Genomic DNA, 21,238 nt, shown 5'->3' on the forward strand with positions numbered 1-21,238 from the left:
CATGTTGAAACGGTAAAGCTGGCTGCCGCTGTATTCGCGTGCACTCGCCGAGGGCGTTCGAATGCGAGTGCTAAACGCCCGACGCCGCGGCGTTCTGCGTTCTATACGCCTTCGACGAGTGCAGTGGAGACAAAGGCAGATATAGCTTTAGGTCTACCCCCTATTCGTACCAACCAGAGCTCGGCGTTCTGACGTACCCTCTCCTCCTCTCCCTCACTTGCTCGGCGTATAGTCGCTGGAGGAGAACACCTTTCGGCAATCTCACACCCCCAGCGCGAGCTTCCTCCAATAACACTTACAGGCTTCTTGCACGCGCAACCCAAGCTCAGTGGAAGGCGGCGGGCATGCACGTGCTGCAGCACGTGCATGCCCGTCTTGTAGAAATGCGAAAGCATTCCTACATGCAGCGCATTCCTACACGAAGACTGAGAAAGGTGGAGCGTCTCTTTCTGACCTCCATGGAGGTCAGAAAGAGACGGTCCACCTTTCTCAGTCTGTCGTTGACGAGAGTATAACGAGCACTGTAAGGGTATTTATTTTACTTATTTTCTTTTGCACGTGGCACGCCCCGATGCGTGAGAACTTTAAAGTTATTCTTTGTGGGTCTTTTTTTTTTTTTTTTGCTCCAAAGTGCGAATAAAGTTTTTTTTTTTCGGAGGTATTCGATGTTTTTTCTGAAGAGCTTTATAGCATTACTAGCAAAGGACAGTTAAAGAAGTGGCTTCGTCGTCATGATCTTGAAGACTGTTTTCTTTTTGCGTGTATTTGTGTGAAAAATGGATGAGGGGGAGGGGAGAGAGAGAGGCTGGCAAGCCAAAGCTTGCGTTAACGTGTTAGTTTTTCTCTGTTGTTCCTTTTTCGCCTATGCTGATATGGGTTCAGTCATACAAGCCATTAAAAGCTTTAACGAACCCGTCATTTGATATAGCGCAAATGTCGTGTGAATAAAAGAGTATTACTATTATTATTAATATTAGTGGTAGTAGTAGTAGTTGTTGTTGTTGTTGTTGTTGTTGTGGTGTATCTCCATTTTTGCTTTCTGTGTCATTTCATAGTGTTTTCCTGTAATACCTTTGCAAATGCGGCAGGTATAGTGCGTACAAAAGTATACCGATATTTCCGGATACACCGCACCCGGCGTACAGGTGCACAATTTGACTGGAAAAAACAGTTTTTTTTTTTTTTAGTGCACCTGGTGCGTACGAGGTGTTCACCCAAGAGTAACCGGAATTATTTTTTTGGAGTGCGGGCTTTTTGTAGTACACGTTTTTCCCGCTGGGTGCGTTTTCTGCGGACCCATCTGCATCGGTGGAGCAATCGGCGTTCCGTTGAAACGCTGAACCGAAATCTGGATTCCACAAAACACGCGGCAAAAGCGTACAACGGGATGCTACAAACACCAAAACATCACTCATACAGCGATATCTCGAACGGATGACCGTATTTTTCAAGAAAAGGAGGCGCGTTTGACAGATATGTTTACGTCATGTTTCTCCGAGGAGGAGAGAGAACGGCCTCGCGTCTTCTCCGCCTCGTCGCCTGGAGGGGGCGAAGTGAAGAGAGGAGGAAACGAGGATATCTTGACGTCACGCGCCTGGTCGGCCTGGTTCAATCTCGACCTCTTTTTCCAAAAATACGGCTTTCCATTCGAGATACCGCCTTACGAGTAGTGTTGTAGGAATTGTAGCGTTCCGCCTACATCTCCTGCATTGTTTTTCTGAAATCCAAATTTCGGTTCACCATCCCTTTAAAGTAGATTGTTTACTCACTCAGGTGATCACCAATCTTCGTGATGGCACGATTTAATTTTATACGAACATCACGCGGCTCTGTTTCCTGTTGAAGAACAATCCGACGGAAACGGTTGTTACGCTACAGACGCCTTACGAGGAAGATAATCTGAGTAAAACGCGAGTTTTGATTGGATTTCCCGTTTCAAACAGATTTTAAGTTGAGGTGCTTAAGGAAAAGATTAAAACATAACGTTATTCCTGTCCGCTCTTGCGTTAGCAGTGCAGACTTAAAGCCAATTTAATCTCAATGAATAAAGTAAATGTAACCAATAAAAAGATATTACGATTTCTTTTTTTGTTTTTTTCAGAGGTCAATTAGAAGAGAAAAATGTATATCGAGTTAGACCTCAGCGACAGAAGAAGCCTGGTCAACGGTTGTTATTAAATTAAATAAGATTGCCCTCCTCATTCTCTTGCTTTTTTTCTTTCCGTTTTCTCGAGCTTGTTTTTGTACTTCTTTTTTATTCTTGCTCGCTTATATTTCTTTTTTTCTCGGGGAGTTATTTTGGTTCGATAAAGAGCTATTTGACGATCAACATCGCTCCCAACATTCTTCGACCCGCCCAACTGAAGAGAGACTAGCAAAAATTCGTCGAGTCATCTTCGATAACCGCCGCCGGACCATTGATGAACTTGGGAGTTGACTGGAGTATTGTCAAGTCCATGTCGGTAAATTTTATCGGAAAATTTGCCATCTCTTTTTTCGCCCCCCCCCCCCCCCCCCAATTGTTTTTTTTTTTTTTTTTTTTTTTTTCTTTTAACATCTGCCATTGCGACAGACCGGAGCGAAATTTAACTCAAAATTGTGGCAACTTCGCCTCGTTGCCACATTTCTAACGACACGTCACTGTGTCGTTCCGAGTGCCTCGCTGCCTGCACTCTTCGACCCCATCCATCTCGGGGCCCATCGGAAAGATGCGGGGAGCGAAGCCCCCACCGCGCGGGACTTGCGGTAAGAAGAAGGGCGCGCTACCGCGAGCCGCCCGGTTGCGGGATACGGTCCCAGCGGCGCATCCCCCATAAAAGCGGGTAGGGGTGCGGGCAGAGCGCCTCCCCCGTCCGACGGGTCGCCCAGCCACCGTCCCAGCGGGACGACCTCGGGGCGGTTCCGAGGCGGGGCGCCGCCGCGCCAATCGACGTCGTCCCGAGCGGCCGCATCAGCGCTGCCGCCGCGGTGGCCTCAGGAGTGGGCTACCCTCAGGAGTGCGGCATGTTTCCGGCCAGGAATGGCGTCCAGGAGCTGTCCTTCCAGTACGCGTGCTACCCGTCGCCGCCGGCGTCCTCCAACTGCTCGCCCCCGCACTACGCGGCCGCCACATTCGCGGGCATCAACGAGCCCCAGGCGGCGACCGACCCGGGCTGCTGGACGGCCTACCGTTACGATGACTGGACCGCCGTGCAGCCGGCCGCACAGCCGTTCGCCGTGAGTCTCCGCGTTCATCCACTCCTGACCTCTTGCCCGTTGTCCCACTGCCCGGTGACGGACCCCGACCCACAGAGGGATCGATGTTTCAGCGTGTCAATGCACAGCAGCTCGTAGCACGTGGAGCGCCAAACCTCGTGTTGCAGAAACCCGGCAACTTGGGCTTCAATCCCCACACCTGTCCGTTTCGATCTCGATGAGCATCGTACCGGCGTGTGTCCCTGTAATCGCTCCTGCGCGATGCACGTTAAAGAGCCAGGCTAGCAGTGGTACTTCACTGGCTAAGTTTATTATCTACGGAGGAGTCACAAAAGGAGGCTCGCCAATAACAAAATATCTCGGGCAAGACTTTATGAAAGAAAGTACTGCTAAAGCCAGCACACGAGTGGTGTAGCTCATGAAGTCGAGTCTCAAGCCCTCGCGAGCCCCAGGCTTGGCACGCTTTACTTCACAAGGTCTTAGTTAAGTCCAGGCACCCAGCCAGGATTTCGTTTCGGGGGGTGCCCGCCCATGTCAAAATGCTGTATGAGGGGGAGAGGGGATAGGAGGTGCACGCAAAATGGAGGATTTCGGGGGGGGGGGGGGGGGAAGGCCGGGCCAATGCCCCCCCCCCCCCCCCCCCTGGCTACGTGCCTGGCTAAGTCGTTGCTTCTATCAAGCCCCCCTGCAGATGCCCGTTGGGGCTAAGTTGTCCGTTGTCTAAACAAGCACCACTTAATCAGCTTCACCGCTGCTCGTTTCGACTTGGATGAGCATCGTACCGGCGTGCGGTAGTGTATAACATACTGCGCGATGCGAGTCAAAGATCCCAGACGCCCATTCGGATTGACTAACTTCTCACTGACTAAACAAACAGGCAGCACAATTATTTCTTATTTTTTTGTCGCATCCAGGGCCCGGTGTACTCGTCGGGAGGCTACGGTGGCGAGCTGGCCACAAGTCCGGACAGTGGCCTGGCGGCATCCGACCTGAGCGGCACCCCTTCCCCGGGGCTACAGGGGGGCGCTGTGCCTCAGGTGAGGCCCGCCCCGGCCAGGTCTCCTTTCGAGTGGATGCTCAAGCCCTCGTACCAGCTGCAGCCCAACCCGGGTGAGTGTCCCCTGACCCGAAACCGCGACCTGTCCCTGACTTGCCCGACGCCGTCGGGTCGCCCTATAACGGTCACTCTCACTTGTCCTTGCCGAGAAAAACAAATTCGATTGGATCAAATGCACGATGCTGAAGATTCGTGCTCAGCTGCAAGGCCAGCATAATAGCAATCCATATATGACGTTAGTGCAGGCCATATGTATGGACCATACGAGAAACGGGCTTCTGCGCGCGTGCTGGGCTTTGAGGGTCGTACTCTGGGCTGTTGATTTGTAAACATTGAAATGGTGTATACAACGGTGTCAACTATTTTTACAGTACGTCGGCTGCACCTAGCGTAGCTTACGCAGTGCTCTGTCAAAGCTACAGTTTTGCAACCGCGTGTCAATAGGAAGACGCAAGACCAAGCAACGTGTTCTCTTGTAACACTGCGATACTATGCAGCACTTGGAGCTCTCTATGTAAGAGCGTCTTAGCGGATGGCTACCGCGCGGGCATGGTTGGAACCAGGCACGTAGCCAGGGGGGGGCATGTGGCCCGGCCCCCCCCCGAAATCTTCCATTTTGCTGGGATTTCCTCTCCCCCTTCCCCCTCATACAGCATTTTGTCATGGGCGGGTCTTCTTCCACCCCCCCCCCCCCCCCTCCGAAACAAAAACCTGGCTACGTGCTTGGTTGGAACGGTATACTGCTCGCGCGCTCGCCGAGTGCAGCACCGACGTCGGAGACCGCGTATTGCGCCGCCGCTGAAGACCACCGCGGCATCGTGTGTCTCCGAGTGTCGTGCCGTTGTGTGCAAACACGCGGTCTTTGCTGTCGCGGACGGGGTGACGAGTCGGCGCGGCGCGAGTCAGTCGAGGACATCGGCGTGCACAAAAGCGACCACGCCGAGGTGCCGACAAAGTTATCGTTTATCTCGACACATGTCCGCCGGGCGTGCGCGAGGCCGCCCCCCTGCTGCGACTCCCTCGTGTCGTCCCTTCGGTCTTCTTTTCCACGTTGCAATTTCCTCTCGTGCCCGGGGCGCCCAATTAGGCGTCGGTGTCGCTTTGAAGATCGGGACAACACCGCCCGGACAATGGGGACCCCCCGAAAAAGAGAGAGAAAAACACTCTTTTTCTTAAAATGGCATTCCCGTCCCCGTCCACACGCACGTAGGCACTTGCCCGGCGCGCAACCGCCGCAATTTGTCGCCTATTCATGCCGCCGTTCGATTCCGTGGCCTCGTCCGGCCGCCGACAGGGCGATCCTGCGTGGAAGAATCCCGTCTCCCGGCAAAGCGGGAAACGGCCACTTAGCAAGCTACACGCTTCAGAGTAGCGGCACTTCAGCCTTCTTGGTGCCTAAGATGATTGTTGCCATATACTCGTGGACAACTTTCTGTGCCCTTTCCGACGAGAGGGAAGTTCCTGTACCTTCAACTGCGTGCACGCATAGCCACCGAAGATTGTCCACAGCTTAATTCATCTGAAATCGCGGAAAACGCTTTTCCGATCTCCAAGAATGTTAGATGAATGCTGAATTGAAAATCGAAACATACCTCCAACGTCCACAAATCCGGTTTAAACAAGGTAAACAAATCTGCGTGCTAATGACAATCGCACGTTTGTATTTTGAGCGGACGGTTCTATTTTTCGTTCTAAACGGCCGATTTCGGAGCCAAACATTTCTGTCCCTGTAGTGTGGGGAGAACGTGGTTGACGTTTCGACAATGAAATAGGCGCTAGGATTTCGTTACAGGCCTTTACAATAGTCCGCAACGGAGCGAAACGAATATTAGAGAGTTTTAGTAGATCGTTCCGATACCTCCGATAGCCCCGATAACGATACTATGCATGCACAAGGGAGGCGGTGGCGGAGTATCGGGTATCGTTATCGGAGTCATGGGAACGATCTACTAAAACTCCCTATTAAAGAGTTTTAGGGAACCGTTTTTGGCACATCCGGTAAGGTACGGTGGACTTTCCGGTACGAACTGCGCGTGTGCGATTCTTCTGTGTTAGCGCATGCGCAGTTTGTACCGGAGGGCCCATCGTACCGTATCGGATGCGCCAAAACGGTTCCCTAAAACTAGCGAGTTTTAGCAGTCCGTGTTTCCCCCTCCGCTACCCTCCGCTACGAAGAAACCGCCACTGCGCCTGCGTGCCGATGGCCTTGGCTGTAGAGTTCCGGGTGGCGGAGGGGCTTAGCGGAGGGGGAAACACGGTCTACTAAAACTCGCTATTCTCTAGTAGCTTCCTGACACCGTACCGAAAGCTCAGAAACTTGGCATTCTCGAATCGCAAACGATCACCGATTGCACGTGCTCCGCACTAAGCGCCAAAATGGCGGCACCCATACATACATCAAGATCGGCCAAGGGAGAGCGGAAACTCCAAAGTCGCAGTCACAAGGTCACAAAGTGACACAAAAGAGAGTCTGCAGACAGTATAGAGAGTTTTAGGGGAACCGTCTCTGCGGTAACGCATGCGCAGATCGTACCGGAGGGCCCGTCGTATACCGTTTCGGATGTGTAAAAACGGTTCCCTAAAACTCTCTCTACTGTCTGAGGCGTGTGGCGGTCCGGTCACATTTGTAATGGGAAAACTGCCCGCAGACATGTTCGAGGCACACATATATGTCCGAAGCAAACATATGTGCAGCATCCTTTGTAAGATAGCTGTCTGACTGAGAGGCCAACTTTTGACATGGAAGCATTCCCTGGCGGCCATAGCTGTGTGCACGACTGCTGAGCGCGTGCTGGTGGCGAGCTTCCACAGTTCTTTTGTAAGGTGCATTTCGCACCCTTAAGATTGCCGGTCTTAGCAGCCTATTAACGTGGGCTCGTTCAGAGCATGCGCTCTAGACATCACCCATAAATATGGCGCCCAGTGAATACTCCTTATACTCGTGTTAAGACGTTAAGTGTTCCGTGAACGCGCCAGGCGCTTCGGACGATTCTAAGGCCGAAGAATGAACACGCACCTGTTGAGCGACCGATCCGGTTTTCCTCGCCAATGCTTTGCTGCATGCACACGATTCCGTCCAGTTTTGATATCGACGTGTATATATACGATGAACTCTTTGAATGTAACCAAACAATCTCCAGCAACTTTCTGTCATTTTTCTGAGAATCGCGAACTTATATATTGGCGGGAGTTGGTGGCTGTTTGCGCACACTGGCTCCGAGCACCTCGGAGTGAGAGCCCATGACACTGCAGGAAGCTGCAGAGATCGCGGCTTCAATCCCCACCCCTGCCCATTTCGATGTTGATGGGCATCGTATACATCGGTGTGCGGTTGTAGCGTGAGGCACGTTGAAGACCCCTAAATAGCAGTCGTATATATATATATATATATATATATATATATATATTAGGGGTGTGCGAATAGTGATTTTTAAAACCGAATCGAATAAGAATCGAATAATTGTGGCATCGAATCGAATACGAATACAAATCGAATAATTTTCGAATAGTTTTCGAATAATAGGTAGACAGCTACTAAACAAGAGCCAAGAGATTATAAAATTATTTTTTTTTGTTCCAAAATGTTTCTTAAAATTATTGTAACAACGCTACTAGCCGATAATGAGTAAAGTTCAACGATATATAATTAAATAAAGTCAGAAGCTACTAACATATTAGAATGCTAAACATAATATCACGGTTCATTCAGATGGTAAACATAAAATCAGAGTTCACTTGAGCCTGGTACATCCTGAAGCAATGTACTTAGTACGAACTCTACATTCTCTATTTATTCCTTGTTGTAGCAGATGTCTTTGAATCAAGGATCAAGAAAGGTGGCAAGGGCGTGATGTGTCTGTGTACTTACGTCTAGGAACCTTGTTTTCACTGATCTGAGAAGATTGTGGGAAAACGTTATGTCGTGTTTCACTTGCGCCCTCAAAAAGCAACATTTTCACGCACTGAACAAGTGGAACAACCATGGAAAGTGTTGGGAAAGACTTGACACAAGGAGCTGTTGTGGCTTCTTCATTTGGTTGCATGGGAGCGGCCGAAAAACTTCCATATTCTACTGCGCTTTTTCTTCAAACAGCGAAGTAGAAGTGGCTTCTGCCACTTCTACTTTGCTCACACAGAGTGGCGGTACCGTTGCAACCAGTTCTGAAACGTTTCGACGACACGCTTTCCGAAAGCGTGCACGAGCATTCTCGTGCGAAAGAGGTCCCTAAAGGCTGAACCGCATGTAAGCGATTTAGCGAGAGCCGAGACGAGCGACAGCGACGAGAGTCAGCAGCGAGTGATGGAGATTTCTCACTGTCGCTCGTCGCGTCGCTCGGTGTTTGGATTTCTAGAAAACGTCATCATCGCAATTGTCGCTTGCTCACGCCACTTCCATATGCGGCTTGCCTCATCGCGCGACTGACCGAGCGACAGCGAAGCGGTTCGACGTCGCCTCTCTTGTCTCTTGTCGAATCGCTTTCATGCGGGTTATGCTTAACGCAGTGGTCCCTAGTGGAGGCAACAGCAACGTACCTATAGAAAGAAACCGCTGCTGCCGATGATGGTAATCATTGCCATCTTGCGGGCACGTATGGCAGGCGTGCCGGAGCGTTGTGGGACACCTGTGAAGGGAATCTCGCTGCGCGACACTGTAAAGACTATTCGGAAATTTTTCGAAAAATATTCGAAACTTTTGAAAATTATTATTCGATTCGATGAACGAATTGAACAGGGTGATATTCGATTCGTTATTTGAAAATGACGAATATTCGCACACCCCTAATACATACATACATATATATATATATATATATATAAACAAAAACTGGCTAAATTTCTCAACTACAGCTGAGACACCTGCAGACGCCCAGTGTGACTGACAAACTTAGCGCTCTCTAGAAAAACGCACACGGCAATTACCAGCTGTTTTCGTTATTTTTTTTCTCTCTCTCTAAAGGTGAAAGGACTGAAACAAAAACGGATTCCTGTTCTGGGCTCTATGAACATTCGAGATTAGTTGAGGTCACCATTCAGAAAAAGTTTGAAAATAATTTTATGGTTCAATTTTGACAGAACAGGGCATCGAGGGCGACAAGCTCAGCCAGTCACGCTCGGAGTTTTGAGACGTACGCACATTTCTAGCGCGTGCGTTTGTTTCGCAAAAAAAAGAAAAAAAAAACGTTTCAAAGCAGCGACCGAGCATCGGCCACGTTTACATGTTCGTAGAATTCAGACTTGACGATCGTGATTGGGTGCAAGAGGAAGAAGCGGGACATCGTGGGCGCTTGTGATTGGTTTCCTTTCGATTCGATGCGGCAGTCGCATTCGTATATAAGCGCGTGAAAGTTGCCCATCTAAGCGCATCGAGCTCGGAGCACATCGAGGCAAGGTTACTTCCTGCCCGTTTCGATCCATGGATGAGTTTCCTATATCGGCATGCGCAGATCCACGAAATGACAGCTTCATGGGTAACGACATGTCAGCCATGTTGGTGCTGAAAATCATTGTTGTCAGGTGTCCGAAGCTTTCATCCGAAACCGGAGGAAACGGCCTTCCGTCTTCCAGAAATGTTCAAGCTGTCCGCGACAAATCGAAACAATATCGCCGGAGCATTCCTGGCACCGAACCATAAGGCTCAGGAAGCAGTGTTGGGTAAAGTACATATAAAATGTACTTGAAATAAAGTACTAAGTAAATTAGAGGTTACGTACATCAAGTAAAGTAGCAAATACACCCGGCGCAATATACTTGAAGTAAAAATATTAATACAATGTACTTTCGAAGTAGAGTACGAGTACTTTTAACAGAATCTTTGGTGGTGCCCTTTCATTCCCCTATGCAGTTTTTATTTTTTTTTTTTTAACTGGCATGCATTGTTTTATGTGTAATGGGGGTGTATCCGTTATTTCCGAAAATGGCGGCGGATACTTAATGCAGTCAAGTGGCCACAGAGTATTTGTTTTCCTCTCGCTGACGAACTATTTAACTCAATTAACTTTAAGGTACTTATTTGCTGACGAAGCATCTGTTCATGATACAAAGCTAACAAAATCAGATCTGGAGAATGTACCTTGAATTCAGGGCAATGAAAAGGAGCCCGTGACAGAGGGGCGTGGGGAGGGGGGGGGGGGGGGGGGGGGCTTATAAAGAGGGAAGACTATTAGCGTGTTCGTTTAGCTATGAATCCCCGCTACATACCTCATCGCGTGTTGGATCTTTGTTACAACGGAGGTATAAATAGAGAGAGGTCTTTACTCCTCAGCCACGCGAACTGTCGTAAATCAAGACCTGGTTGCGATATCTCCCGCTTCGAAGCGGAAGATGACGGAATTTTTATGTAACTCTGTGCCCAATTCGCAGTTCCGAAGACTGGGGTTTAATGTTTTCGGTAAATCCCGATAAACCACAAAAATTAATTCCCGAGTCGGTCTTATCAAAATAAAAAAAAGGACGAAAAACTTCGAGTTGGAAGTGTCCTTGAATAAGAAAAAACAAAGCTTTCCGGGAAGAAAATCTTCATCTACAGTTTCATTTTGACACAAAACATCGACCCCAATGAACTGTCCGCGAAGCTGATTCTTGCTCTGGAACCTAGTGATGCAAAACTATCGACAGTTCTATCTATACTATAGATCGTGGAAGCCAAATTTAATTATCGATAGTGAAACACCTGCCAATAGTGCTATGGATAGTCGACTATCGAAAAAACTAGCGACAGTCGACTATCGTGAACTATGGTGAAATTGTTTATAGTCGAATATCGAGAAACCATCGATATCCAAATATCGTAATGCTTTCTCGATGTGGATTTATTAGGCGACGGACGAAGAACTTTCATGTAGTAACGTGTAGCTCGAAGAAAGACACAGTTGCAATTAGGTATATTCGGATAATTATCGAGGAACAATATAAAACTGCATTGGAATGCAAGCACAAAACGGTAGAAGCACTCCTTAGAAACTATTGACAAACAACTACTAAAATATCTATTGTATACTATTGAAAACAATGAATAAAAAGATATTAATTTGATAGCTTGTCGAAGTTCTTTTTTCTATTTAAGATTGCTTTTCTGGGTGTGGCCTTTGTTTTTTATGACCTCAATCAGAAAGATGGATATCACTATGGCCTTTGATAAGTAAACTACATATTTCTTGCATAAATTCGGAACCCTGCTTGAATATATAATGCTAGCGTTGGTGATCCAATGTGCATGTATGGGGACAGGACTTTAACACAGAGCGCTACTTGCAACTGAACTTTATTCTCGGAAAACATACATATATATATACACCGTGAAATCACGACATGACAGAAATGCGACATTATCCAAGCAGTGCTTGTAGCTAGCACCTAGTAGATAGCAGATAGACGAGCACTGCTTGGATGATGTCGCATTTCTGTCGCACATGTCGTGGGTGATTTCACGGTATATATATATATCTATATGTGTGTGTGTGTGTGTGTGTGTGTGTGTGTGTTTTCCGAGAATAAACTTAAGTTGGAAGCAAGGAGGATATAAAGATTTATATCCTCCTTGGTTGCAAGTAGCGCTCTGTGTTGTGTTCGTTTTCTTTTTTCTTTTTTTACTTGTCCGTTGTTTTTAGCGCTTTTACCCTCGGAAATATGGATCACCAACTATAGCCTAAGTGGGACGTCTTTTCGAAACAAACAGGTTGCGAGAAAGAAAGGAAACAATATTGCCTTTCGGATTCACATGCCTTTTTCACCGAAATAATGACTCATTGCCAACAATATCGTCACTTGGATCAGAATAAATTTTCGTTTTTATCATTTGTTGCTGATCCAGTTAACATTTTGTTCACAAACTTATTGTATTTGAAGCATGAAAAAACTAAAATCATCAGTTACTATGTTTTCTTCGTGTAAGCTTTTCTATCTGGTATAATGTTCAATTTGAAATCTGCACAACAAAATCGCTGTTACGTTTATTAATTAAAGATATTTATTTATAGATTATGAGACGGCTTCTGTATTTTAATTTTTTTTATATACGAACAGGTAAATATTTTTTGGCCACCTTTAATAAATTTTGCCAAAATAGAACCGAACAAAAGGTGGCGACATTTAAGCCTGAGTGCTTTCGTCTACAGTTAATTCCTGATTTTTGGGAAATGGCTATGAATGGTCACCAGGAGAAAAACAAATTATGATCCTCAGCAGAGTGCTCATTTTCACTTGTGAGGTCAAGGCCATGAAAATGAATATGTGCCAATCGAATAAGATAGAAAACACAAGTGTGAAAAACTTTTGAAAAGCCTGATGCTCAACGTCTTCAGAAAATAACTGCCCTAGCTCAGAAAAAAAAAAAAAGACATAGGAAAGTTTTGGCCATCCCCCGGATCCGCTAATGCTTCAAGTCGAGAATTTTATTTTCTTCAAAAAATACAAAAAAAAAGACTTTAAGTACAAGTACATACTCAGATAATGTACTTTAAGTAGTTTTCTAAACTTGAAGTGGTAATTTCAATGCAATGTACTTGAAGCACTTCTTAACACAGTCAAGAAGTCTAATTTTGGAATCGTGTACCATATCACTGCACAATGCAACAATATGGCGGCGTCCACAAGACATGGTGCAAAATAAAAATCGAGATGATTTAAGTTATGATTTATATCATGCAATGATTTAGATCCTGATTTCAATCACACACTGGTTCTACTATGATGACATGAATCAAACCTTTGCAGCAAAAATTATTTCCCAAAACAAATTATATTTACTGTTCGGCTATCCCGTGATGCTTTTTATAGGCATCCATTTGTTTTCTATTTAAATATAAGAATCATCAATCAATAAATATTGATTGTAGGCTGAACGCGAACAAAAAAAGGTGCTTTTTGAAGCAAATCAAAGCGTTTAAAAAAAAAGGTAAGCAATAAGACGTTTTTTTTTTATTTAAAAAGGAAGCAATTTTAACGTTTTCTTTAAACAAAAGCAATTTATATGTTTTCTTTAATAAAAAAAATGAAGCTGCTTTTGATGACTTGAGTTACATCAATAAAAAGTCGTTTGTCATAAAAGATTAAATTCAAAGTAATTCTTTTTTCTTCCGCAATATTTTTAGTGATCGGACGGATTGACCAATCGATCTGCCATGTTTAAAAAATGCATATAGTGATGAAGAACCACCATTTTTAATTACAATGATTTAATTCAAACTAATGCGATTTAAATTAAATAAATTTCGCTCCGTGGAGTCCAGCCATATCCGCTGACGGCTTTGCCAGATAGCCTGGGATTGGGATGACCCTAATAACCGGAGGCAAGACAGTTTGAAAAATTAATAAATATATAAATAAATAAATATATAAATACACGTGATTGCTTCTTGCGGTTTGTTGCTCGTTATTGTCGCTCACACCCTTCACCTGAAGCACCCGTAAACCTTCGGGTCGTCTATGGATGAAAATTACGGAAAACACGAAAAAAACGCGGTGGCAATTAATTCTTTGAGCGACCTTTCATCGACAGTTTGTTTCATCGGAAGGTGCACACGTTCATTTTATCGACGCATCTTTGCGACGTTTCGTCTTCTTTCCACATCGCCTAATCTCGGCCGCCGGAATCTTGATAGTGTATCCATCAACACGCTGTTTACAAACAAGGCCTCGTTTGCCCAAACGGGCTGTGGGCACTGCGTAGAAACCAGATTCAAGAGATTAGGCGCGTCTGCGCTTGCGCAGTGCCGACCGCAGCGCCACCGCACTGACGTGACGTCGGAGAGTTGGGTTGGTCCATAAAGGCTGGTTCACACGGCCCCGTTTTCTGACGTTATACGTTACGTCAGGAAAGGCTGCGTAGAAGCATAGCCTCCTCTAGACCCACGAAGCCTGGCAGTTCGACGACGGAGTCATAGAGTGCTCGGTCGCAGGTTTGGAGAGCGAAGATCTGGCAGCACAGAGCGTCAAAGAGTCATTTCTCGGGGAACCTGGACGTCAGCGCACAGCTTTTGCGGCGGCGAGTACCCGAAACACACCTGTTCGCTCGGGAGAAGTGTGTTTCGGCGTCTCGCCGCAGCGGGGCGCCAGTCACGTGGCTCTCCTCTCATCCGTTGTCTGACGCTTCTACCCTTTCCATTTCGGCGGCCACTTCTCGTGGCGATCTGTCAGGCTTTGTTAGTATAATGGAGGCTATTGTACAAGTCACCGGGGCATGTGTGTTTCGTATTGAGCGTGGCTAGCAATTCAAGGAGATAGCCTGGCACGCGACATTCGAGGCACCAATGTTTCGGTGACTCATACGTAACGTGAGAAAACGGGGCTGCGTGCACTACAGTGAGAACCGTACTCTGTTCACCCTTAAGATGAGACTAGAAGCTCCGCCTTCAGCGCGAGCTCGCTGACTTCTGCGGTGCTTTGGTTGCGCGTGCCGGCGCGTTCACACTTGTGTTAGCGAGGGCAGGAAGCTACCGCTGAAGGAGAGGCTTGTAGTCTTATAGGGGTATTCACACGAGGGAGAAATCCCGGGGATTTCTCCCCGGCACGCTCGCGTCACGAGACGAAAACGCGAGGCTTTTGCACATTGCAAAGCCTGACGTTTTCGTCGCGGGATGCGCGTGCCGCGGAGATATCCCCGGGATTTCTCCCTCGTGTGAATACCCCTTTTACTCCGGCGTTTTTTTCGGCTACCATAACTAGCAATATTTTCGAATTCACGGGCCTTTACTCTTTCCGGTATGCTATTCAGTATCGCGAAATTCGAGAATAGTTATAGTGAAATTGGGAAGTGGAAATGATGCCATGTCCAACTTTTAAATATGCCCGCGCTTTTCAGTGGCGTCACGCCAGGGGAAGGCAGGCTTGCAGGTCGAGCGCGCCGTATAAAAATGAACTATGCCGAGCATTTGTTTCGAGCTATATACGCGGGTGCCGGAGCGAGCTTCCATATGCATTCATTTGACACCATGAAACTGCTTGGAGTCAGTTGGGAACAAAGTCTACAGTCCAAAAAGTAAACTCCTGCCTTCCCTTACGTCACTTTTTCATTGCTGCCAGTAGAGACTTTTACTTTGATAACACGGTGAGGACCAAGATTGTGAATTCGATAATTTCGCGAACAAAAATATTTTAGCCTAAAATTTGGGTTACTATTTCAGCGATGCTTGTTAGTGTGTTTAGCAAATTTTCAGGCAAATCAGGGACTATGAAAAGAACATCGGAGTACTCCTTTAAGAGTAAACGGAGTATAGTGTTGACATCCTTAATGTTTAACCCTTTGCTGTTCCGACGGTGGTCACCGAAAGCTCGAGCCTGAGATTATAGAGTTTTATGAGATCGCACGAAGCGTAAAACGGGCCTCCCGCTAGCAAAACGAAATGTATATCACTGTCTACTGTCACTAGATGCTATATTTGAGTGCGCTGTTCAGAGCGCATGCTCAGAACGAGCTCACATTAATAGGCTGGTAAAGCCAACAATCTTGATGAATGCACATTGCAAAAGAACTGTGGAAGCTCAGCAGTCGCGCACATGACAGGCGCGTATAGAGCGGTCTGTTTGGAAGCCTATTTGATGGCTTGCGGATTTCGTTTTCCTATATACAAAAATCAACTTATGGCTTCGCCTAAAGTTCCCGCATAGTACTAACGAACGAAATGAAACCAGTAATAAAATGCAAAGCACCATTCAAAACAATATGTCGCGACGAAACGTCGGAAGAGAATGTGTTCACGAAACGAGCCTCTATCCGAAACGCCGCATTGTCGACTAAACGTGTTAATGAAACGTGGGTCGATGAAAAGCTGTCCACGAAACCTGTTTTGACGAAACGGTATGAACGAACATTGCTAATATAGTCACTCGAGGAATAGCTGATGGCTGCACGCCGAAGGAGGATCATAAACTTGTTTCACCCTATGTTCTAAATAAGTATTTTTTTCAGAGACAGTTGCCTTTACTGTGGTACCATATATAGTTTTACTCGATTGCCTGTAGGTCATGTATTTCAAAATATTTCCAAAAGCGTCACATAATCCTTTCAACGCTCGATCGGCGAAGTACGCGTTTCAGTTACACAAGTTGGGGAAATGTGCAGCGGGGATACCTTCAGGTGAATTACGCAGTTTATTGAGATGAATCTGTTCACTCATCTTTTTGTTTAGATGTTGTCTGTGTTATGCCGGCCGCCCAGAAACACTATACCCTAGACTAGTGTTTCTCGACTGCAGGCAGAGAAGTGAAGAAACCTAATTGTAAAGCGAATTCATTGATTTCAAAATTACGTCTGGTGGCGGTCTATGAAGCTCTCCGTTGGAATGCCGTCACGGCACGAGTTCCTAAGAAGCCGCGCCAGTTCTCGAGGAGTTATATAGTCCTGAATGTGACTTGGCGGAGGACGCTATCGAGTTGCAACTACGGTGTATACGTTAAAGCTTGCACAGTGGTTCCGCGACGTGCCTTTCATTCCCTCAAGGTCGCCGTTCTTTGCAGACGTTAGGTAGGAGCTTCATCTGAGGATGCGGGAACCTCTGCCAGACCAAGCATCCCCCCCCCCCCCCCCCCCCCCCTTTGCGGATGGGGAGTGAATAACGCGCTCAAATATGGCACCCAGTGAATGCCTTCTATACATAGCTTGTAGTTGTCGCCATTGTTACGGTTATTTTTACTGACTGGTTCCCTCGACTTACTACTTGTGCGGTGTGAAACTATACACGGTGAATCGGACACTCGTGGCACATAAAACACCGGCATGTTCGCGAATGACTTTACGGCAACGTTGGTGCGTGGGGTTACGGGTAAGCGTACAGTCCTCGGACATTACTACAAGGCGAGATTGTCACGCGTTGACGCCATCAAGCGGCAAGGCTCGCAACTACAGTGCCCATGGCCGTGCAGAGGCCCTTGACGTCATGAGCGCCATGCGCATTGCGCTTCTCGCTTGCCGATTTTCAAGCGAGTAGTATAGAGAGCTCGCGCTCAAGTCATTTCGTTTGCGTACCCCTCTAAAACGTTCCTAAAAGGCTCGTTAGTTCAGACAGCACCGCTTGCTTCCGTTGCGTTTTGTTAAGTCACCAATGCGACCAATTCAAGGATAGCTTTGCAAAGCACGGATATTCGTGTGACTCGTAAGCTCATAACGTAAGAAAATATAAGAAACGCTCTTGTGCGAATGGGCCTTTACTTTGTGTTATGCAGATGGCTCTGCATGATTATTGTCGAGCCCCAACAAATTTAATTTCTTTAATACCGAATACAGCGAAAACTAATTAAAATATGGATAATTGATTATAAGCAAATGATGTAAGAGATCATGCAGATGGTGTGTTAGTAGCTGTTTGAAATGAACCCAGAGTGTCGCTGAAAAAGAAAAACAGTTAAGGTTTATGAACTTTAAAACCCGAACAAATGTATGTTGCGTTAGCTCCGTCAGGTCATCATAGTCTGCTCTCCTGCCATCTTTTGTAAATCAGAACCGGAATTAAACTCTCGCTATTTTTTGATATGAAGGGACGTGACTGTAAAAGCTCGCTTTCTCTGTTCATAACGCGATTTTATACACGCCCACTAAGACACTCTTTCTGCCAAAATTATCTTAACCAGGGACTGAAACCGTAACCGTAACCAAAAACCTAAACCGTTTAAGCCGGGTTCACACTGCTCCGACCATCATACGAAAGACAGTCTGCAAACACGAGTCACCGCTGTATCCGTGGTTCGAATGCCGCGTGCCAAGTTTCCTCCTTGAACTCCTTGCCATGGGGCATTCGAAGCACGCACCCCGCGATGACTCGCGCTCGAATCTGTATGCAGATTGTCTTTTGCATGATGGTATATGCGGTGTGACCCCGCCTTGGGGTCGAATCTTTTTCGGTAACCGTAACCGGAACGAAACCGAAACTAGAGATTTTTAGGGAACCGTTTTCGCACCTCCGATACGGTACGATGGGTCCTCCGGTAGGAACTGCGCATGCGCTACACAAGAGAAGACTTGCATATGCGAAGTATGCGAGAACTCTCTGTTTTTTTATTCGATGGTAACCGTAACCGTAATATCTTAACCGGTAACCGATATATTATATCGGTTCAACATTTTCTTTTTCAAAAGCAATACAGCGGGAAATGCCACGGGTATTTGCAGACAGCACACCGCCCCACTTTGATTGCTTTCTTCGCGAAAGCAGCCGCAGGGAAAGGAGCGGGGCAGCGAAAACGAAAGCGTCAGCAGACGAAGCTGACGGCGTGTTAGTGTTCCAGATGGCAGGACTGCATGAGACGGCACCGCGCACCGTTGTAAACGGAGGAGCCGGCGGCACGCTTCCTTTGCTCCATTTCAGCTTAACCTGGCAAACACTACATTCAACACGGCTGGTGGACCAATAAGAGAGCCGCAGCGAGGCACGTGACAACGCACAAAGGACTCAGTAATTCTCGTGGAGCGCCGTCACCTAATTCGTTTCAGCACAAACAAGGGAAACTGCCCCCCACACGTGGAGCCAATAAATGCCATTGACGTCGTTCGGCTGTCAACAACGGAGAGCTAACGAAACGGCTAGCCGGACGTCGCTGGGCGTGTTCGTTTCTGTCGTGTATATGCGACTGGTGAGTGAAAGCTTAGTGGCTCTCGGTTGCTTGACTCTTTTATGGTATGTGCCCTTTCTATTCCCGAAATATTTCGCTGAGAGATAATGCGCGATTATGTGGAAAGTCCGGATATTTAGGTGGGGAGGCACTCACTCGAGTGAACGACGCCTTAGCGAGCGAAACCTCGTCCACGATGTTTTTAATCGAATGACGGTGTTTATTCGCGCGAATGCGGTCGCCAGGTCGGCCACGTGACATTAGTTCATTTCAATTAACTTAGTTTGTACGGTTGATTCCCACATGTTAAAATGTAATTAATTTTTCGTGATATTATCTAGTGAGAATGAACGTTATCGTAAACTTTATTTAATAAAAGCATCACGACGTTAAACGTTTAAAAATATTTATTTTAGGCATGAGACTCACATAGTCTGCTCGCGAATAGAATAGCTTAATCGTGACTCCGGCGGAACGACGACCAATTAGGGAAGGTAAAGGCGCTAAAAGAAACGACTCGACTGTGTTTTGTGGTTTAGGGAAGACATGAGCATTCAGAGGCTGAATTGCAGCAGAGCAATATATTCTACTCCCTATAAGACAGCCCCGATTTCCAGTATTAGACGCTTCCAGGGCGCCTTCAGGAAGGTGATGTGCGACCAGACTGAAATGACAGAGAAGTGGGCTTATTATGAATGAAAGTTAGTTACTGGCCTTCTCGTCTGTAAGTCATCCATTACTCAATGTTTTCCCGTCAAAAGTGAGTCCAAGTCAATGAAAATATCTTAGAAAAGCTAACAAAAATGAGAGTTTATTTTTAATATTCACGCTCAATGTGAATACTTTTTGATAATGATGGAAATAGCGAAAAGAAATCTTTTTGATAAATTAGTTTTGTTTCCTGATTAATACCCGAATGACAACAATAGGCAAAAAAAAATCTTGTTTATATATTCATAGTCTTCAATTGTCGATTCATCCATTTTTACATTTCAGTAAATAATCGGAGGAAGCGTTTATTTTCAAATAATTCATGAAAATGTTTCCAAAACGTGTTTTGAAGAATGTTTCGCAATTTCATTGAAATAAAGATCTCAAATTTTACGGTAAATATTGTATGAAATTTTATGCACGCTTTATATACCTATTACTAAATTTACGACGATGTAAATGGTTTGGTATAATTGCAACGGTGGTGCAAAATATCATGTGAAATCTCGTCAATTTCTACGCCTTAGGCTTCTTAATGTTATATATAAGTTAAATATTTCGCTACGGAATGGATATTTGCCTTCATGTTTATCTTTGGAGGAGGAGAATGATTTGGAGGGGTGCCAATTTTTTTTTTTTTTTCTGATCAAGGTAAGTTAAGAGTCAATGTCAAGGTTCCAAAAGGGGAAAAAATCGTAGGGGTGATCTGCAGTTTTAAAGACATCCGCATGCCTTATTGAACAGAGCGAAATAACGGTCATGTCCGAGTACCTCTTTTTATGCATTGTTGTCTGAAGGTATCATCGAATAAAGCAAGTACGAAAGTATTTTGACTACGGAAGGAACCATTCAGAATGCCAGATGGAAGGGTGGGGCCTGAAGATAAAGGGAGATAAATCGGCTAACCTTGAGTGGTACGTCCAAACATTGCACCCTGACATTCACAAGACACTCGCTGCTAAAGAGCGAGGGATTACAAAATCGTTACGGAAACAGACAGAAGCGCTAGGGGCCTCGTTGATGAAACCTTCTTCTCGACAGCTACAATTACCATCCTTTCTAAAGTTGAGGAACATCCAAGTGACTATCGCCGGAGACGCTATTCTTAAGGCATGTGTCCAAATAGTCACAGTAAACGGAATACCTCTTGCAATCATGTCCGACTCGGGTTTTCGAGAAATTATGGATTCGCTGCTCAAGGCTTTCAGAAATGAGATTTCCGTCAACCCCCATAATATCTCTGACAAGGTGATCGAAAGAGCTGCAAAGATACGGTATGCGATAAAGGGCGAGATGGAAAGACGCCTGATATCGTTGGAAGTAGGCTCCCCCACAAGACTTGATTGATCTTTCATCGGCATTAACACACAGTTTCTCGTTGCGGGTAGTCTTGCAGTACGAACGGGAGGTCAAGGAGGCCCACAGGTTTACCGCCTGAAATCGATCATTCAAGAAGTTCATAGGAGTTCCGAGATAACGTCAGATAAGGTTGATTCTGTGACAACTGACAACGCTGCCAACTTAGTGAAATTGGTTTCTTTAGTGGTCGCGAACACAAGGAAACGAGCTGTCATGAGGTGTTCAGTATAAATTGAGCTGAAAGTAATGATGATGCTGAACCGTACTGCCACGAAAGCGGATCGGATATCTTTCTTGGAAATCTACTTGAAAACGACTCAGGAATAGCCGCAACAGGAGTTTCTCTTCGTTGGGTGCGATGCGCAGCGCATACGT

General features: G+C 46.2%; 1 protein-coding gene across 1 annotated transcript in view; it reads left to right on the top strand.

Annotated features, from left to right (window-relative positions):
* The first annotated feature begins 2,982 nt into the window (after positions 1-2,982).
* LOC8034637 (homeobox protein CDX-2) overlaps positions 2,983-21,238 on the top strand; it is a 39,806-nt gene continuing 21,550 nt past the window's right edge. The window contains exons 1-2 of the mRNA XM_029991084.4: positions 2,983-3,216; positions 4,110-4,305. Of these exons, the coding sequence (XP_029846944.2) occupies positions 3,004-3,216; positions 4,110-4,305 (409 nt within the window). The 5' untranslated portion in view covers positions 2,983-3,003. The remainder of the gene's footprint in view (positions 3,217-4,109; positions 4,306-21,238) is intronic.

This window comes from Ixodes scapularis, unplaced genomic scaffold, assembly GCF_016920785.2.
Source record: "Ixodes scapularis isolate PalLabHiFi unplaced genomic scaffold, ASM1692078v2 PGA_scaffold13__105_contigs__length_92229423, whole genome shotgun sequence".
NCBI classification, from domain to species: Eukaryota; Metazoa; Arthropoda; class Arachnida; order Ixodida; family Ixodidae; genus Ixodes; species Ixodes scapularis.